Source organism: Gastrolobium bilobum, unplaced genomic scaffold (assembly GCF_033153095.1).
Source record: "Gastrolobium bilobum isolate Gb01-03AN ecotype WA unplaced genomic scaffold, APGP_CSIRO_Gbil_v1 utg8637, whole genome shotgun sequence".
Taxonomy (NCBI): Eukaryota; Viridiplantae; Streptophyta; class Magnoliopsida; order Fabales; family Fabaceae; genus Gastrolobium; species Gastrolobium bilobum.
In genome coordinates, this window is record NW_026898325.1 from 374842 (window position 1) to 393720 (window position 18879).

Sequence of the window (18879 nt, forward strand, 5' to 3'; positions counted from 1 at the left end):
TCGGGGTCGCCACATGCATTCAGCTAGAGATGCAAGATATGTCAAAGACCTAACGAATAACAACTTGCCCACAAGCCACAGACGGTTGAGCTTGACAAATTTAATGTATAGTCGTAGCCCTTCTACCAACTAGCACAATAAATCGACTTTTATATCATTACCGTCACTCTTTAGATGTTGATGTCATGTGGGTTTCGGGTTATATTGGCAAAACATTAACTCCAATCTAAAGACGAACTAACAACTCTCTCATTTAATTCTACACACTTTAATATTATTTATTTCCCTCTCCAAAGAGCTTCATAAACTTTGTCAATTCCAAGTGGAGTTGTGCGGTGTGCTAAAAATTCAAGCTAGGCGTCTTCAATTCCAAGTTGATGTTATCATTGGGAGTCACCAAGTATTTTGAGCCTTCTCAGTTCTCACTACCTCGCTTCCCACCATCCTGAATCAATCAACCTTCGATTCATGAGTCTGTTATTTTACGGGCACAGGCCCAAAAATATAATTGGGCTTTTGGGACTTCTTTTTACTCTCATTCTGCCAGAATTTTTTGGCCTGAGATGATCATAAACCTAACCTGGGCTCCTTTAAATGACCAGGCCTATGGTGGGGCTTTTTTAGTTTAAATTATAAACAAGCCTATTAGACCCAAAAAGGAATTGAGAACGAATAAAAAAATAGCACATAGCTACGGGTTTGTAATTTCGATTGGTTTGAATTATAACGGGTGAAGAAATGGGCTTTCCGTGCGCCTGCAATTGAAGGAAGACTCACAAATGCCAGTGAGAAGACCGCTTTTAGTTTTAGGTGATGTTGGGTTATTTTCATGAACCCAATTATTTGCGTCACCATTCACCAGTAATCTACAATATCTCATTATATATTGTGCATCTGTGTTTATTTACAGCTTCTCTCCACGAAGTCACTGACATCAAACGGCATCTTTCGATATAATATAATTATGACAATCTTAGTGTATTAGTAATCAAACCCAAAGCATTCGTATTAAAGTAGAAACAGGAATATGATTTACCATTTAGGAGCTGCTAATATGTATCTTCTTTCCAGCAAATTTCAGCATTGCAATGCGCAGACCATATAATTCCATGATAATATTTAACGGTGACCGATCGTTATGTTCATGGTGTACAAATTGTACAATATTTTCCTTCCTGTGAATTATAAATTAGACAACACAGTCACCAAGTCTTCAATAAGAGGGTAGTTTTAGGCACTGTTCATTGTGGAGAGAAAGTCAGCAAGTGATCGAGGAGGAACTGGACTATAACCACGAAACCAGAAATGACCTATAAAACGGTCTTTTTGAGGTGTTAAGCTGTTGACACGGGAGAAGTGATAGATGTGAGCCTCACGTTAGCCACTTTCCAAAGGAAGTAGCAGCAAAGCGCATATTTTAGCTGGAGGTAGCAAAGTGCGCGGCTCACCCTGTCCCGCCATCAATAGCCAAAAAATGAGTCCCGCCCGCCCCGCCTCACTTTTGAAAGTGGGCTGAAAAACTCAGCCTGTCCCGTCCCGTTTGGCGGGTTGGTCCACCAGCTCGAGCCTATTTTACACTGACCCACCTCGGCCCGCCTATGCCCGCCATCAACTCGTCAAAAAACGAGCCCGCCCCGCCCACGCTTTTGAAATGAGTTAAAAAACTCAGTCCGCCCCACCACGTTTAACAGGTTGGACGGGTTGACCCCCGAGCCGAGCCCGTTTTGCCGGCTCTAATTTTAGTTAGTTCTTCCCCAATTGATCTTGTCTTGGACGTGTCGCTGGATAAATAGAAAGAAAACTGGAAAACCAATACGTTTCTTACATGCTACAACGCTTCCCAAAATATTAGGATAAATCGACGTGTCGCTAAACTTTTAACGAATAGGCAAATAGAATCAGGGAAAAGGGGCAACAGAGCAAGTGTAAAACTGATGGTAAATTGAAGGATCGTTCTTGTATTCTAGCTAAGGAGGACTCCAATATGTTGCATGGTAAGAAAGAAGATGAACCAAATTGAAACTGGCATTCTGCCCAACTTCTCTAAAGTCCAGACTAAACACGAGTGCACTTGACCCGATTCATTAGTCAAAAAGTGAGAAATTTACGATTTTCAAAGGTCCAACAAACATTTGCCAAGCCATTGCTAGCTACCGTTTTCTCTCGCTCCCATAAAGTATTATTAAACTTTCTGCGCTCTTCCACTGAGCCAAAATCATTCTAACGCATGCTGACTAGTTTCTCCAATTGGAAAGCTCAGTCTAATTTGATTCCTGGCTCGAAGATGGCAAAAATCCACAGCCACACAATTTGATAACACGTGATACAAATACGCAATAATATTGACAGTTTAACAGTTGACATAAATTAAGTTCGTTACATTGAGTATAAGTAGGAGCCTCAGTCTACAAATATGAGATTAAGTTAAAAGTAAAAACAAGACATGGTACTATTTCTGAAGGGGGTTACTGATTAGTTAATAAGAATGAGTGAGACAGTTATCCAAATTCTGCTTGGTTCATTTCTTTCGATACAAATATTTTGAGCAAACCAGCTCCTTCAATTTTGCCCTTAGCTGCTCTAACATTTCCATTTTTTGAATAGAGAAAAAAAAGACACACACCAGCTTCTAAATTTATAAAAAAGAAAGCAAATATAAACTATGATAAAACTTCTCTGTTCTGTTAAGAACGAGTGACATCGATGATCAGAACGGCGTGACTGAAAGTTTTAATTACGAGGGTTCAAATTGACTAACGACTATGGGGCTCCGAACCACGCGTTTTCCGTCCGTCCAAGAAAGCGACCCGAACACTGCCCCGGACTGTCCCATCATCAGATTCCTGGTATCCGCCGTCACGGTCACCACGAAACTACCCTTCTTGACTGTCTCAGAGAACACAAGCTGCGATGGCCTCGCCGTCACCGTCACCCCTTTCACCTGCGACTCCACCCTCACCCTGTAAACCGAGTTTGTCGGGCCCACGTTCGTCACCGTCCGGATGAACGTCTTTTTCGACAACCCTCTGGACTCGCCGGGGAACAGAGCAACAAACGATGGGTAATTCAAATTCTCCGGCAACGGCTTCCTGGCCGGACAATTCGGTGCTGATCGAGTAATCACCTGAATTACCTTAGGCCCATAACCGATACCGCATAAGAAGTTGACGTAGTCATCGTCGGAGATATCGTATACCAAACCAGGGTCCATGGCAAGACCCAAATTGAGATGTCCAGCGCCGAAATCAAAGGGCGTGGAACCATTGCCGGTGGCTTGGTCGATCATGAGGTGGTTAGAATTGTCAAGCAGAGTCGCCGTCGTCATCATCGCCGACCTTACGGCAGCAGGGCTCCAATCAGGATGCGCAGATTTCAACAAGGCAGCTGCACCACTCACATGTGGACAAGCCATTGAAGTACCCGACAAGATGCTGAACTCAGTTCTCCGCGTATCAGAATCAAGACCAGAAGGACCAACCGCATCGGTCCAAGCTGCGAGAATGTTGACTCCCGGTGCAATCAAATCCGGTTTAAGTATCTCCGGGTTCAACCCGTTGGGTCCTCTGGCAGAGAACGATGCCAGAACCGGTGCCGGTTTGATTCCAAGTACAGTTCCTTTGAAATCAATGGTGGCCGTGGGATTAGTAGAGGATGAGATGTATGCTTTGATGACATCACCTTCGTCAGCACCGAGTGCACATGCAGGAAGAAGATGAGCATCCCCAACAAGACCTTCTCCGTTAGACATACCATTTGCCAGAATCATTCCAACGCCACCGGCTTTCTTAACCACCAGCCCTTTGGCAACTCTCGCGCTACTTCCCCTGTCGCAAATTACTATCTTGCCCTTCACAATGTTGGGATCCAGTGCATCTTCCATACACAGTGAATCCGTAAGTACCCCTGATTTTCCGGGATAAATTAGTTGATACATTTTCTCCTTCAATGGCGCTCCTGAGTAAAGAGACACGCCGGAGAGTCTGCGTCCATCACCCAATATAACCTCCGCAGGGAAATCCCGATCAATAGTGCCTGCTCCGACCGTCGTCAACCACGGAGCAAGGTTGGTCACTGACATTCCACTGGGCCCATCATTTCCGCCCGAAGAAGACACAAAAACACCCCTCGCAACTGCACCGTAAGATCCAATAGCAATGGGGTCCAGATAATAAGGTGAGGAAATACCATCGCCGCCGCCAATTGATATGGAAATCACATCGACACCGTCGGCGACGGCGGCGTCGAATGCAGCGAGAATGTCAGAATCAAAGCAACCTGAATTCTTCCAACACACCTTGTAAACAGCCAATCGGGCTTTTGGAGCCACGCCCTTTGCGATTCCAGAAGCATAGCCCGCCATGCTTGCCCCAAAAACGTAACGACCAGCCGCAGTTGATGCCGTATGGGTTCCGTGGCCATCGGCGTCTCGAGGAGATCGGAATTCGACGGTGTCGTTGATGGAACTGCCACTTCCCTCGTTCCCTTTCGAGAAAAATCTAGCACCAATCAACTTCCGGTTACAGTTACGGGCCGAAAATTTAACCCCCGCCTGGCAAACCCCTTTCCAGCGACGAGGAACGGGGCCCAAATTAACATCGGCGAAGCTCCGGCGCTCCGGCCAAATCCCCGTGTCGAAGACTCCGATAATTACATCGGAGCCGTAATCGGATTGGGACCAAAGACCGCGCTGGTTTCTGAGGCCAAGAAACTGTGGGGAGCGAGTGGTGTGAAGTTGGCGGCGACGATCCTCGAAGACTGCAAGTACAGAGGGGTGTTGGGTGAGGGAAGCAACTTGTTGTTGAGTAAGAACCGCAGAGAAGCCATGGAAAACGGTGTCGTAAAGATGGAGTATGCGAGTTGGTTCGGCGAACTCGGAGGTGTACCAGTGGTAGTGAGTGGGGAAAATGGAGGGCTTGGATTCAGAATCAATCCTGAAGATGAAGGTTTTGAAAATTTGATCCGTGGAAAAAGCTAAATTTTGGGAGGAGAGTAAACTAAAGAGAATGAACAAGATGCAGTAAAGTAGTGGTTGAGGAGGAGGAGTAGTGTTCAACCGAATTTTAGCCATTGCAATTAAGCATTAAGCATTAAGCATTAAGCATTAAGCAGAGTGGGGAGTGCCTTGAGAGTGTGAGAGATATTAATAGATTGCATAAAGTACAAACTCGCACAGACAGGGCCAGAGGGCCCCCCCCCCCCCTTTCTTTTTTGACAGTTGTAGACAAAGCTATTAGTATTTCTCTGTTAGATAATTTTATTTTATATTTATTTATTTTTTTCTTTATATAGTTTTATATAAATTTATATTTTTTTATATATGTACAAGGGATAAAATTATTTTTTATAATATAAAAAATATTAATCCAGTGGACAAAATATAAAATGCTTCATGTTTGTGTTTTAATAATAGATTAACTTTAATTATAGTTTATTAATTCAGATATCCTTATAGGACGTTAATTTTTGTCGTCGCTGAGGGTTGAGCCAGTTCTATATCCACCCGCGAGATATACAGAATAAAAGCGTGCCCTCTGTTTTTTTTTGGATAATGACATTAAAGTTTGAATACATGATTTCGGGTAGATTATTTAAATCTTTTATTACTAGATCAATTTTAATGACTTATGCTTCTCTTATTAATGAAAACCACGTCCCAAGTTCATTCCCCAATTCCCCTTAGGATTTCATTAATACTGTTACTATTATTTTTACTATAATGTATTGTACTATGAAATTACATGGATAAAAAATAGGTTTGAAAATAAATTGGGAGAGGGTGATATATTATTGGAATTTGCATTTATCATTTAACATGACATAACAAACTTTCCTACACACAATATTTTATAGGACTCACATTTTTTGAAGAAAAAAAAAAATTACAGCACGCAAAACGAATCTCTATAACATTACATAATCATTTTTATACAACATAACTCTTATAAAATCTTGTATTATTAGTAATAACAAAAGCTGACGAATGGCATTGTAACCAAAAAAAAAAAAAAAAACTGACGAATGGCACTTGAAATTTCGTAGTGTGGATGGTCAATTGGTCAGTGCCCGTCGTCACTTTGTGTGCTTGGCACTGCTTGCCAAAATTGGAGAAGCACAATTCTGTACTGTATACTGGTTCCCATGGCACTGCTGCCAATGCCTTAACTATTCCCGTACAATTCGTGGTAAGGATATTTAATTTAAAGGTGTAGCGTATTTGTAAATATATTAGTTTATGTCATTTCATTCCGTTTAATTATTATTCTATAAATATATAATTATAATTTTCTCTCTTTATATTTGCTGACAAATTTTTGAAAAAAACAATAAATATTTTAATATTATAATTATATATTCTTCAAAATATATAATTATAAGGGATTGAAATACATAATCTTAATTTTTTCTTAATTTATCCCTTAATTTAATGACCTGTTATAATTATTCATAAGTTGTAAAAATAAAATATCTCGTAATTTTAAAAATGACAATATGAGTTGAACGGGACGGATCAATCTGTTAAAATGGAGCAGGTTGAGTTATACATTTAACCCACCAACTATCTCAACCTGCCCCGTTTAGTTGTGGGTTAAAACGAGTTGATGGTGGGTTGGGGCTGGTTGGCCCGCGAGTTATTTTTTATTTTTTTATTATTAGGTAGTATTTTATTTGTTATTAAGCTTTTGTAATATGACTTTTTTTATCTTAGTACTCCCCTAAAAAAAATAAAGAAGAGAAATTTTATTTATGACAAATGTTATTCGTATATAGAGACAAAAATAAATTATTAAAAAATAACTGACTGAATATTAATATACATTATCCATTTAGGCTTGAGACAAAAAAAAAGTATGGAGATGGTGAAATGAAAATAAGAAATGTTATAAAATTGCTTACCAAAAAAAATGTTATAAAATTAATAAAATATAATTAATTTTAAATTATTTTTTATTTTTTTAACCAGATTGACCGCAAATCCACCACAGAATGGGGTGAGTTGAGATTTTTAACCCATATGAAGATTAGGGCGGGCGGACCAACCTATTTTTAGCGGGCTGGCTGCAGATTGGAGCGAGCTGACCTATTTTATCACCTCTACGTAACCTCGTATGATGTTACATGGTCCACTTTATTGTCTTTACTTGAAAAATTATATATCTATATATATATATATATATATATATATATATATATATATATATATATGAGCTATTTACTGTAAATTTGTATTAAGAGTATTTAAGACTTTTAATATGTCTAATTTTAAAACAAAGACATCCTCTCTTTCCTCTATTTTTATTTTTATTAAAAAAGCATGCCACCTCAAACAAAACTAATCATCTCAACAATTCATCAGGTTACCAATATGTTAAGTGATTTCTTAAACGAGTTTGATCTGGTTTACGATTACGAGGCCACTGAATCTAATTTTTCACTTAAGTGTTTTAAAAACCAATAGCCCATTACTATAATTACTAATCTTTATTGTAAGATGCATGATTATGATTGTTATAAATTTAAACTTTACATTTATCTGATTTTTTTAATAAATTCACATAATTTATGAAGTTCTTTAATCAATTTCAGTGTGGTTAACTAAACTATGGTAATTAAAAAATACATTTATCCCACTAATTAAGCTGTTCTAAAATATTTTGAGAAAAGCATAGTATATTATTTTCCACTTGTTATTTTTTATAATTTGTGTGAATTATTGAATTATTTCTACTAGTACATGCTAAGTTTATTTACATGCAAATAAAGTGGGGTTATAAGGCAAAGACACCCCCCAACTTATATCTTAACTCATTGCAAATTGGAAATATGTAAAAAAAAATCCCTGACTTCGATTCTCACTGAATGTGCTATGTGCAATATTGGAGACACATGCAAGGAAATTCCATATCACGAATATGCTATGAGTTATCTTCTCACCACTTAATCTTCTTCATGCACTTTGCTTCCATGCATACCAATTTTGAGCCTCACCTACTAGTGCTTGATCGACTCATCACAGTAAATATATGGTTAACGTATTTACACTTGATATTAATAGTGTCTCCCAATATCATCTAATTAATTTGAAATCTTATATTAGTGTTAATATATAATTAAATAATAGTATGTGTTCTAGCTAGCCCAATCTGTCAGCCCAGCAAGGCAGGCCCAACACCAGAGGCCCAAGCCACCAGCAGCACTGACACTCCTGTCACCATCTGATTACAAAAACCAGCTCCCTAACCTTAGACATCAAAATGGTTTACCTCGAAAAGCCCCCACATCCCTTTTGCCCCCACAACAGGTACTCAGTATAGAACACCAAAATGCTCCCCCCCTCACTTTCCCCTGCCAGGTGCCGTTGTCAGAAGGTCAGCCGGTGATAGGCGTCCTGCTCCAAGTGAGCCAAGCCATTTTAGCTTCCCCTTATACCAGTTGACTTGGCATATTCTCCTAGCACGTTGAGACATATAAATACCCCTCCCTCACCACACAAAGGATCCATGACTTATGAGTCGTTACTATGCCAATCTGAAGAGTCCATTTTGTCATTAACTATTCCTCATCCTGCATATTTCACTTATGGGAACTCATTTCGCTGTATTGGTCTTTACTATAGCAATGTTAGGTACCTCTATAGTAATCATCACATCCCTCAGTTGGGATAATATGTTGGGCTCGACCTTTTAAACGGTCAGTATGAAAGTGATATAAATTGAATATATGTAGCACCTGATGGTTAATATTATTTTAAAAATAAAATAGATAAATCAAAAGAAATATAATGAAAAGACATGAGATCAAGTTTTATTGCAATACATTTATTTTGAGATTTTAAGTATGAGTGGTAAAACATTATATTGGTTAGAATTTTTATCACCAGCAATTATTTAAGTTAAATTATCTATCAATTCATTGTATTAAAATTTTGGATTGAGATATGATGTGAGTTTATTTATTTTTGTTGAAAATTTGTACATAAATAATAAAGTCTTACATTTGTTAGCAATGTACTGAATGAATACTTTTTTTTGGAGTTACCCAATCCTAATTACTTCTTTGAGGCGATTTGGCTCCCTCCGATTTCTCCACGGCTTCGATTCTTTGAGCCGGCTATGGGACTAATCCGGAGTGCGGGGGTCAGTAATGGCTAAAGGTTCAGCCCCCTCCTCAATGATGCATTCAGCTGGAATCGAACACATGTCCAACCACACTAACTCAGCGCCAAAAAACCAATTGAGCTGCACCCATTGGGTGTACTGAATGAATATTGTATAAGGAAAATGGGCTCATTTATTATGACAAATTATAGTTTAATCCATTGACTAAAGTCTTTCATGTCATGGATTATCATAATATAAGATTTTTTCCACATATTTATGGGATTTGATTTTCTCATGTTGGATGAGAATTCAATTCTCATGTTGTGACTCAACTAGTGGTGAACTTCACATTTATTAAAAAAAAAAAAATTACACGTAAATCGAAGAGTCACAACATAAAAATTGAATTCTCATATAACATGAAAAAATGTTTTTTCAATATATATATCACAATTATTATATTTACTAATGAAACCCGTATTAAAAAAAAATTCACATGTGAGAACATATAAATCATATGACAAGAAATGATAACATTATATTATTTGTTTGGGAGAGGATTAGCTTGTATTTGTATAGGTCAAATAAGCCTTATACTCATTATCAATTATTAGTTCCACTGGTATGTAACTAATCATTAAAGTTTATACAAGTTGAATTAATGACTAATAATTGATATAAGATATACACCCAGTATAAATTGATTATTACTCTATCTATTTATCTATTAATTTAAGATTATTAAATTAATTTTTAAATGAATTATTTAATTAGTAGTAAAATTACTATAAAAATTTAGTTAATGGAAAAATATTACAAATATTTAAAAAATATGTTAATAACATTGATGTGCATGCTAAAATCAATTTAAATAAGTAAGATAGTTTTTTTCTCTTCATATAATTTTATTTTAAAATTTATGTTTTTGTTTTACAAAATTAATATTTTTTTAAATAAATAAAAAAGATGAACCCGTTCGATCCGAGACATGTAAATTACCCATCCTCCGTGCATCGCACGGGTCATATAGCAGTTTATTTTAGAGAGTGAAAACACGATAAAGTAGTGAACCATCATGTGGCTAGATGGACAGTGCAGATTAGATGCCCACGCCCATTGCGGAGCAAAAGCATTCATCGCGTAGCAGACATGTCATCATTTTCTTCCTCCCAAACAAAAGCGGTCCCACACATACATCCCCTTCCTTTGATTGCTGAGGTCACCATTATTAATTTAATCTGAGCTGGAAAGTTTTATTGTCTGTAGTTGGAGAGGAAGCATTCATTTGACTACAAAATTAGAGCATGAGTCAACTCCCATAAAAAAAATTCTCATTATTACTCATCAATGATAGCCGTGATTACAGCAGAGATTAGCCCGGCCCAAATCACTTCAGCTTCTCCATCACTCTGGCTTTGTTGAGATAGGACCTAACATGTCCTGAATGTTTTATCCCGTCATCTTAAATAGGCTGGCAATTTAAGATGAGGTGAGCTGAATTTTACGATTCATTTTTAAAAGTGATAAAGGTCAGGCCGGTTTTTTTTTTTTTTGCCGAGGAGGTACTGGGCAAGTTAATGTAAAATAGATTCGGGTCGGCGAACCATCGGCGAACCAAATTTTTCATCTCATTCTTAAAAGTGGGATCGGATATGTTGACTCTTTTTTGGAGTTGACGGTGAGGCGGATTACCCACTTTGCCACTCTAATCCTAAGTTGCCTAATTTATTTGATTAGTGTGACAACAAAGTCAGCAAATCGATCAATTGTGCTTTGGATGGATTTTTTTTTTTTAAAAGGATAAAGTTTGAAGATGAATTTATAAAGATTCCTGAAAATGAGATATGTCTTGACTCTCGAGGAAGATAGGATGTATGTTGACTGGAGTGCATTCATTGTTGATAATTGGGATGGTCCAAAGTTGAATTGAGTGAGAGATCAAGGTTAGTTTATGCTTTTCCCGTCCGTGAATTGGAAGAGTGCTGATTGGAATATGTTTGTTTTAGTAGTTACCAAACGTCATAAAGAGAGCTTTTGTGCTAATCATTAGCCAGCTAGCTAGCACGATTATTGCTGCTAAAACATCTTAAAGCACCTACAAAACCTGAAAAAGATATATCTCCTATTTTATGCTTTAGAACATTTTGTCACTCGTCTATTTCGCCGATGAAGAAAAAATTCCTTTTTCTTATAGTTATATACCACAGTCCACAACTCATCTCATTTTTATCAATGTTGGATTCTCTGTATCTTGTAAATGGAACGGCTTCCACACAATAATAAATAAATAATAAATACGTGTTCATGTGGACTAATCCTAACGATACGCTCTTCATGTAAAAAGGGTGCGATCTGTCTCTTAAGTGGACATCACTTACGAGTTACGAGGTCCAAAGCATCACAGGCCTTTTAGGATGCCCATCGTAATGTGGGCTCGCAGATTGCCTCCAGTTTCACATCTTGCATTTCCTCTGTTCCTAGTTTCAAATTGCTAATCGTTCGTTATTGTAAACACTCTATAATGATCCATCCTTTAGCTTATGCTTGTTCATCTTTTACATATGTTTACAATGTGAAAAATTCAGAGCCAAAGTGGAAGCTCTCTTTCTTTGCGTTAATTATTCGAATTTCACTAACCTAGGGACAACACTTTTTTTTTTTTTTTTTTTTTTAATTATTCGAATTTGACCAGCTCGCTTGGTCGAGTAAGGGAATTTCATATATACAATTTTAGAAACAAAGGCCATCAGATTTTTTTAGAAGTAAAAAATAAGAGGAAAATGAAAAATTTGGTTAATTTTATCTCTTAACATATGTTAAGTCATGTGTTATATTTGATTTGGCAAGATAATGGATATAGGTGCAATCTTGTGAATAGATTAAAATGTAGAAGATGTGTAATATGATATGTAGTTCCTGTATCTAAGAGCCATTGCATTGAAGTTTTACCTAGAGTATGAGAGATTTTATCACTTGACATCGTTAGTGGCATGTGTAAATTCTTCATATTTTTCTTTCGGAATTGAGACTTGTTGTTTTCTTGAAAGATGGTTTGATTGGTGAAAATCGATCCGATCCAATGTATTATTTATTTATTATTTTTGAAAGATGGTGACTTGAAATCTTGTTATTTTGTAAACTTAAAATATTGGATGTTATTGATAGAAAACTACCTTGTTTTAGTTTTTTATTGTCTATTAATCTATTTCAACTCTTCAAGAGTTTTAAGACTTGTTTTAGTCTGAAGACTTGAATTTTTCAGTGGTTGTAACTTTGAATGACTTTATTCTGATAAGCTAGTGATGTGTATCGCTGAAATTTTAGACTTTTAACTGAAAATCAATCCAATTCAAACTGAATAAAAATGTATTGGATTGGATTGGATTTATATAGATAAAGCTAAAGAGAATGGATGATTAAACGATCAAACTGAAGAAATTGAATCAGATGATTTTTTGCTTTGAAATCGATCCAATCTAGACCACAAACACCCCTAAATAATGGCAGCATAATATTCATGTTGTGTCGTGATTAATGTTATGAATGGATGATAGAATTGTTTTTTCTTCTTTATAATGAATATTTATAAAATATCTTATATAGTGAAGACAGTAAATAAATAAAAATATAATCTTTTTATATTATTAAATCTATTATTTTGTGAATCGGCTATGCTAAAAAAAGAAACAAAAAGAAACTACGTTAAAGAATGTCTAACCCTATAAACAGATCTAAAATTAGAAAAATACAACCACTTAATTTCAGGGGATCCTGAAAAATAATGAAATCATCTTGATTCAAACTCTCTAATTATTAATTTCAGGGAGATTTAAGCAGATGGCTCCAAGTTAATTTAATGGCTGCAGATGTGTTAGTCAATGATATTCCCTGGATTACTATGTTTTTATAGCATGTTCGCAACTTTGGCAGTGGAGGAATGCTCTGGTGCATGGTCAACGTTCGAATGGTGATTTTTATAAAGGGATTTTTGTTAGTCGGTTGGTTTCTCATGTTATGGAGGCTTATATACAAAATAAAGTAAAGTCAACAATCAGAGGTAGTTCCCAGTGCTTTATTTCGTGGAGTCCACCTGAAGTGGATTGGATTAAAATCAATTCGGATGGAGCTTCGAGAGGCAATCCGGGTATGGCTGCTTGTGGAGGTATTTTTCGTGATTATGCTGGTAATTGGTTAGGAGGTTTCACCTATAATATTGGCTATTGCTCTGCCTTGGTTGCTGAATACTGAGGGTGTCTTGAAAGGATTAGAAACAGCTTGGGCGAGGGGCTGGCGTAATGTGATAGTAGAAAATGTTTCCAGTAATGCTATTGCGGTGCTCACCAAACATGGTGAAGCTGCTTGTGAGTCCCACCTAGTGACTCGGATACGAGCGTGGTTATCAAAGAACTGGTTTGTTCGTTTGCAACATTCTTATAGGGAAGGGAATCACTGTGTGGACTGGCTGGCAAACTTCTCTTTGAATCATCATTCAGTAAACACATTTAGTTATCTTCAAGTTCCTCCCCCTGAGTTTTATAATTTAGTTTTGGCTGATAAGGCTTCTGTGAGCTACTTTCGTAGCTTTGTAACTTAATTCTTGTTTTTTTTGTTGCTGTTTCTGGCTGGGTGTTTTCACCCTTAGCCACACCAAAAAATAAAATAAAATTAAATACATGAAAGATAGCACAAGTATTTTTTTATTTAACTTTCTAATTTATATTTTTTTATCCAAGTCTATTTAATCTAGTTCGACTACCATCGAACCTATATTAGAAGCGACTCTATCAATATTATTTTTTCATTCTCATATCAGGAATTCTTAACCTCAAATTAAGAGGAACAAATTTTTTGTCGCTTGAGCCAATGGCTATTGGTTTCTTATTTGTATTTCTTATATTTAAATTTTGAAATTTATAAGACTTAAGCTTTAATGAGATATCTTCTTTCCCAAAATACCACACATCATATTTTGAGGGAAAAAGATTTGATTGAGGCAAATATTATACCATGTATTTATTAACATTTATCTAAATTGATATCAGTTAATCTTGATTGGTATCAATTAGAATTAGTTTTACGGGAATATAGTTTTTATTCTTAATTGTCTTATATACACATAAAAGAGGTGAGCAGGATCTGCTTATTTTCTTTGCCTCTCTTCTTATTAGTAGGTAACTGGATCCCATCCACTTTTAACTACATGCATAGGATTCCCAAATTAATAGATTTATCACCTTATTTTATAGCCATCAATTTGATATAAATAGAAATTATTCCTTTGTCTTTTAGATCACATCTTATTATATCAATTTATAATATTTTGTCTATTATTCATCTTTTCTCCCTCTATGCCCTAAGCCCCCATAATTTTTTTTAGATTAAATGTTGACATTGATGTTCGAATCTATGACCTTATGTGCAAATTACCCAAACCATGATAATTTTAACATGTACACTAATTTTATTTTATTTTATTTTTGTTATATTTGATGACTTGCACCAATGGTGGAGCCACGTAAGTGTCTGGACCTGGGTTAAATTTTAACAAATTTTACTTATTATATATAATTATATAATTACTTATAATTTGACCCGGATTAAAATTATAATTTGACCCGGGCTAAAATTAAAATATATTTGATGAAGGATATGAGTAGGTTGTATCAAGTTATATGTTCAATTTCAGCTTGTATAAAAAAAAAATTAAAAGTATTTAATAAAATTAAAAAATATTTAATAAAGTTATCACTCTTTGACTCTTTTAATTTATGTTTCATCTTCCCGCTGATGCTCTCTCTTGCCCTGTTCTAACTTCTAAGGTAAGCTCTCTACTCTCACCATGTATTTGGCTTTCCCCCCCCCCCCCCCCTTATTTTCAGCTTTTTTTTCTCTGCCAATGGAGCTAAGCTAAGGCTCTTACCTTTAACCCAACTAGTTTTTAGGAATTTTTGTTCTTTCAATTTTTTTCCCCAACAAAAAGTTCATAGTGGAAAGCACTTTAACGCTGATAATTTAGCGCTGATTCCTCTCTTTCAATTTTTGTTCTATTCTCTGCCAATTTAGCGCTGATAAAGGCACCACTTTCCTTAAAGTGGGAGCAAAAACCTTAGCTGACCATTTATTATTTTATCATTTTATGGCACTGCCCTTTATCATCTTTGCTCTATTTGTTCTTTTTGACTGCGACCCATGGACATTTTGAACAACATATTGATCCATATTAAGCAGTAACAAAGTATATATAATGGATTCGATGATGCTAATTTTTTTTTTTTTTTGTAGGTGTGGGTTTTTTAAAGAGTACTATTTAGTTCTTTTTATTTAGATTTAATGTTAGATCTACCACCAAGACACTTGAATAGAATATTATGTGAATGTAAATGTAATAAAATTTGCTCTTTTGTTTTTGTTTTGGGAGAATTAAATCATCTATTAGTGGACAATAGGCACATGGCAGATATTTTTATTTGCAATTCATCAGCCAAGTTACATGGAGATGGAATTATATAAACTCTTGGTTTAGCTTATTTGTACTTTTTAATATGAACTTGTTATGTTTTCTAGTGAGTTAATTATTGTTTAATTTTAATGATTTAGGTATGTGAAAAGGAAGCATCTTATTGATGTTACTGAAGTGTTTATGGTACTTAATATGCTGAGAAGAAATTTCGGATAGCCAAAATTCTTTTTTACATAATGATGCTCCTTATAATTGTCTTCAGGTTTGTCATATCCTTAAAATAGCATATGCTTATCTATTGTTTTTGGGTTTTACATTCTTACTATCTTCAGGAATCATATTATTATTATTTTACAATTCTAAGTTTGAAGAACTAGATATCCAGTTCACTATTCTAGGATTTTATTAAAAATGTGTAAGAATGAGTTTTTCTTTATAGTATTTAATCTGAGTTATGTTAGTGAAATGTAATTTATATTTTTGTATTCAGTGTGTTTTTTGACACAGATGAGTTTATTTAGTAAATAATTTAGATTTGTATGTTAGAATTCATAATAAATTTTTTCCCTAATAAATTTATGTAATTACGATAAATATTTTGATAATTTAATATGCAAATATTTTTTACCCGGGCTAAATTTAGAACCTGGCTCCGCCACTTACTTGCACATATTACATTTACTAAAAACCCTCGCTCGTATTGAAGATATACGGGCTAGTCACATTGCCTATAATTTATTATTATACGCCCCACTTGCATTTCATCACATTGATACCAGCAAAAAAAACCTACATAATAAAGCTATTATATAGAACGAGTAAAAAGAAGAGCACATGTCAGAGGAGCTACTCAATTAAGACGTAAAGAAAGAGCAACATTTGCATACAAAAGGATTAGCTTAGCACTTGTGTTGGAGTAACTCAATTAGATTTGGATTTTTTCATCTGAAAAAGTGATCATGTGAATGAGTGGGTGTGACCAAATAACATTACCACATAATCACTTTCTCACATTAGATCCAAATCCAAGTCTATTTAGCTCTGTCTGTAATTACATCGAATGCCATCTCGGTTGGATCGGTGGCCTGGAGTTCATAGTGGATTCCATCCAGCGCTCTTCTCAAGCCATCCTTGGAAGTTGCGTATAGCATCTTTGCTCTAATCCTTGATGCTGTTGGTGACCTGAACATTCAATTCAATTCATTTAGTCTATAAAGATAAAATCAAATCAACCCCCTCCCGGGTCCTCTCCTTTGAAATCATCATACAATTGCACCAAAAATGAACTTCTAATTTAATACAAAAAAAAAAAATTGGTAGTTGCACATTGTTGAACCATTTTCACTCCCATAATGTAAAACATTATTACTATAATTATTAGGGTCATAATTGAAATAGGGGCCACCTGACACTGGATACGTTTGCTTGTCCGCAAAACCACGAATCAACAATAGGTATGATAATTTAAAAATGACAGGTGTAAAAAAGGGGGTTAAAATAGTAATTATAAAAATCAGATCAAATAATAAATTATAGAGATTTGAGGAAAATGATAGAGTGGAGTGAGGGACCATGCAATGAAGAAGATCTTGCTCTTGCGGCAGTTATCAACGGTGACGAAGTCGAAATCGAAGACAGCGTATCGGCAATCATCGGTGGGCAATGAGGCGGCGAGATCAGCATAGCCCTCGGCGGGGCCACCGAGTTTATCGACGGTGACAAGCCTTGATCTTTCGTCGATCTTGAAGACTATGTATCTGTGGACCTTCTTCCACTTCATATCCATGAAGGAGTTCTTGCACTCATCGGTCACCCACATTCCAGTAGTAGCCTGTCAGTGACAGTGTTAAGTAACAACCCCAAAATTAAATCAATAAAGATAATCTAACAGACAGAAAGCACAAAGTAGAGAGTAAGAGTACCTACCATCTTGAAAGCCATCGCCATTGTTTTCGAAATTTCTCTAATATCAATGGTTGGTCTTAATCTGGGGGATGGGGATGTGAGCTACACTTGCCTCTATCTATATATAAAATTTCGGTCGCTCAAATGCCATCCATATTCCCTCCTATTTACACTTTTGTCCTACATTTACACTTATTTGTACATTTTTTGTTTTATATTTACGTCGTGATTAATATGCCTTATATTATATATATAGGAATTGTTGATGTCACTTAACACGAGATAAATTTATTTTCTTACACTCACATGTATAGAAAAGAGAATAGAGGAGAGAAAAAAATGAATAAATGGATCACATCACTCAATGTGTAAGTGTAGAAAAATAAGTTTATCTCATATTAAATTAGAAAACAATTATCCTATATATATGGAAATAGTTCTCTTATTTTACATAAGAAAATTTCCTCATGTTACACTCACAATTAAAAGGTGGGATCCAACTTGATTTTTTTGTACTCATGTATCATGTATACAACACGAGAAAATATTCTCATGTAAAATGAAAAAATTATTCCCCACACACACACACATATATATATATATATAGTTTTTGTAAAGAACCTTGGGATACACCACCCAAAAGCTAGCTCAAAGGGTGGGAGTGTCCAAGGCCTTATAAAGGCCACATTAGTTGCACATACAACCAATGTGGGACTATATATCTCAACACGCCCCATCACACAAGAGCCCCTTTGGGCTTGAAGCGTGGACAATGCAACAGGCCCAATCTACCTGTGCTAAGAAACTCCACAAGAGAAAGTGGGGGACTGCGAGGCTCTGATAGCATGTAAAGAACCTCGGGATACACCACCCCAAAAGCTAGCTCAAAGGGTGAGAGTGTCCAAGGCCTTATAAAGGCCAAATTAGTTGCACATACAATCAATGTGGGACTATATATCTCAACAGTTTTAATGTTTTTAAAGTGAATGTAGATAAGTTATCTACATTATAACCCTGAAATAAATTATAATTATAAAATTACATTGATTTCCGCCTTAAAACAACGTTGTTTTGGGCTCAATGTAAATAAGTTATCAACATTAACCGTAGAAAAAGGAACCCCTATATATATATATATATATATATATATATATATATATATATATATATATATAGGATCTTTTGATACCAGTGTCAAATTTGAAGTTGATATATATGTAGGATCTTTTGACACCAATGTCAAATCTGAAGTTTGACACCTCATCTGATAGTCGTTAGATCAAAAAAGATCAACGACTCTGATTTGTAAGCATGTGACACCATTGATCTTTTTTGATCTAACGGCTATCAGACGAGGTGTCAAAGGATCCTACCTATATATATATATATATATATATATATATATATATATATATA

General features: G+C 35.6%; 2 protein-coding genes across 3 annotated transcripts; both read right to left on the reverse strand.

The window, feature by feature from the left end:
* Positions 1-2734: 2734 nt before the first annotated feature.
* On the reverse strand, positions 2735-5068 carry LOC133314919 (subtilisin-like protease SBT1.6). The gene has a single exon (XM_061516466.1). The coding sequence runs from the start codon at positions 5066-5068 to the stop codon at positions 2735-2737; it is 2334 nt and encodes a 777-aa protein (XP_061372450.1).
* An 11221-nt stretch (positions 5069-16289) lies between these two features.
* Positions 16290-17545, reverse strand: LOC133314898 (actin-depolymerizing factor 5-like). 2 transcript variants are annotated; one of them, XM_061516426.1, is made up of 3 exons: positions 17485-17545; positions 17130-17389; positions 16290-16740 (listed from the first exon to the last, which is right to left on the reverse strand). In XM_061516426.1, exons 1-3 carry the CDS (start codon positions 17503-17505, stop codon positions 16590-16592), a joined length of 432 nt encoding a protein of 143 aa, XP_061372410.1. In that variant the 5' UTR covers positions 17506-17545; the 3' UTR covers positions 16290-16589. The 2 variants fall into 2 exon arrangements, with proteins under 2 accessions (XP_061372410.1, XP_061372411.1); XM_061516427.1 differs by having other exon boundaries at positions 17481-17538.
* Between the last annotated feature and the right edge of the window lie 1334 nt (positions 17546-18879).

Excerpts from the sequence above, each read along its gene's own strand:
- LOC133314919 (XM_061516466.1), bottom strand. The coding sequence starts at position 5,068 with ATGGCTAAAATTCGGTTGAACACTACTCCTCCTCCTCAACCACTACTT.
- LOC133314898 (XM_061516426.1), bottom strand. The coding sequence starts at position 17,505 with ATGGCGATGGCTTTCAAGATG. Across the intron at positions 17,390-17,484 it reads TGGCGATGGCTTTCAAGATG|GCTACTACTGGAATGTGGGT; the intron begins GTAGGTACTCTT and ends TGTCACTGACAG. Across the intron at positions 16,741-17,129 it reads AAGATCTTCTTCATTGCATG|GTCACCAACAGCATCAAGGA; the intron begins GTCCCTCACTCC and ends TTGAATGTTCAG.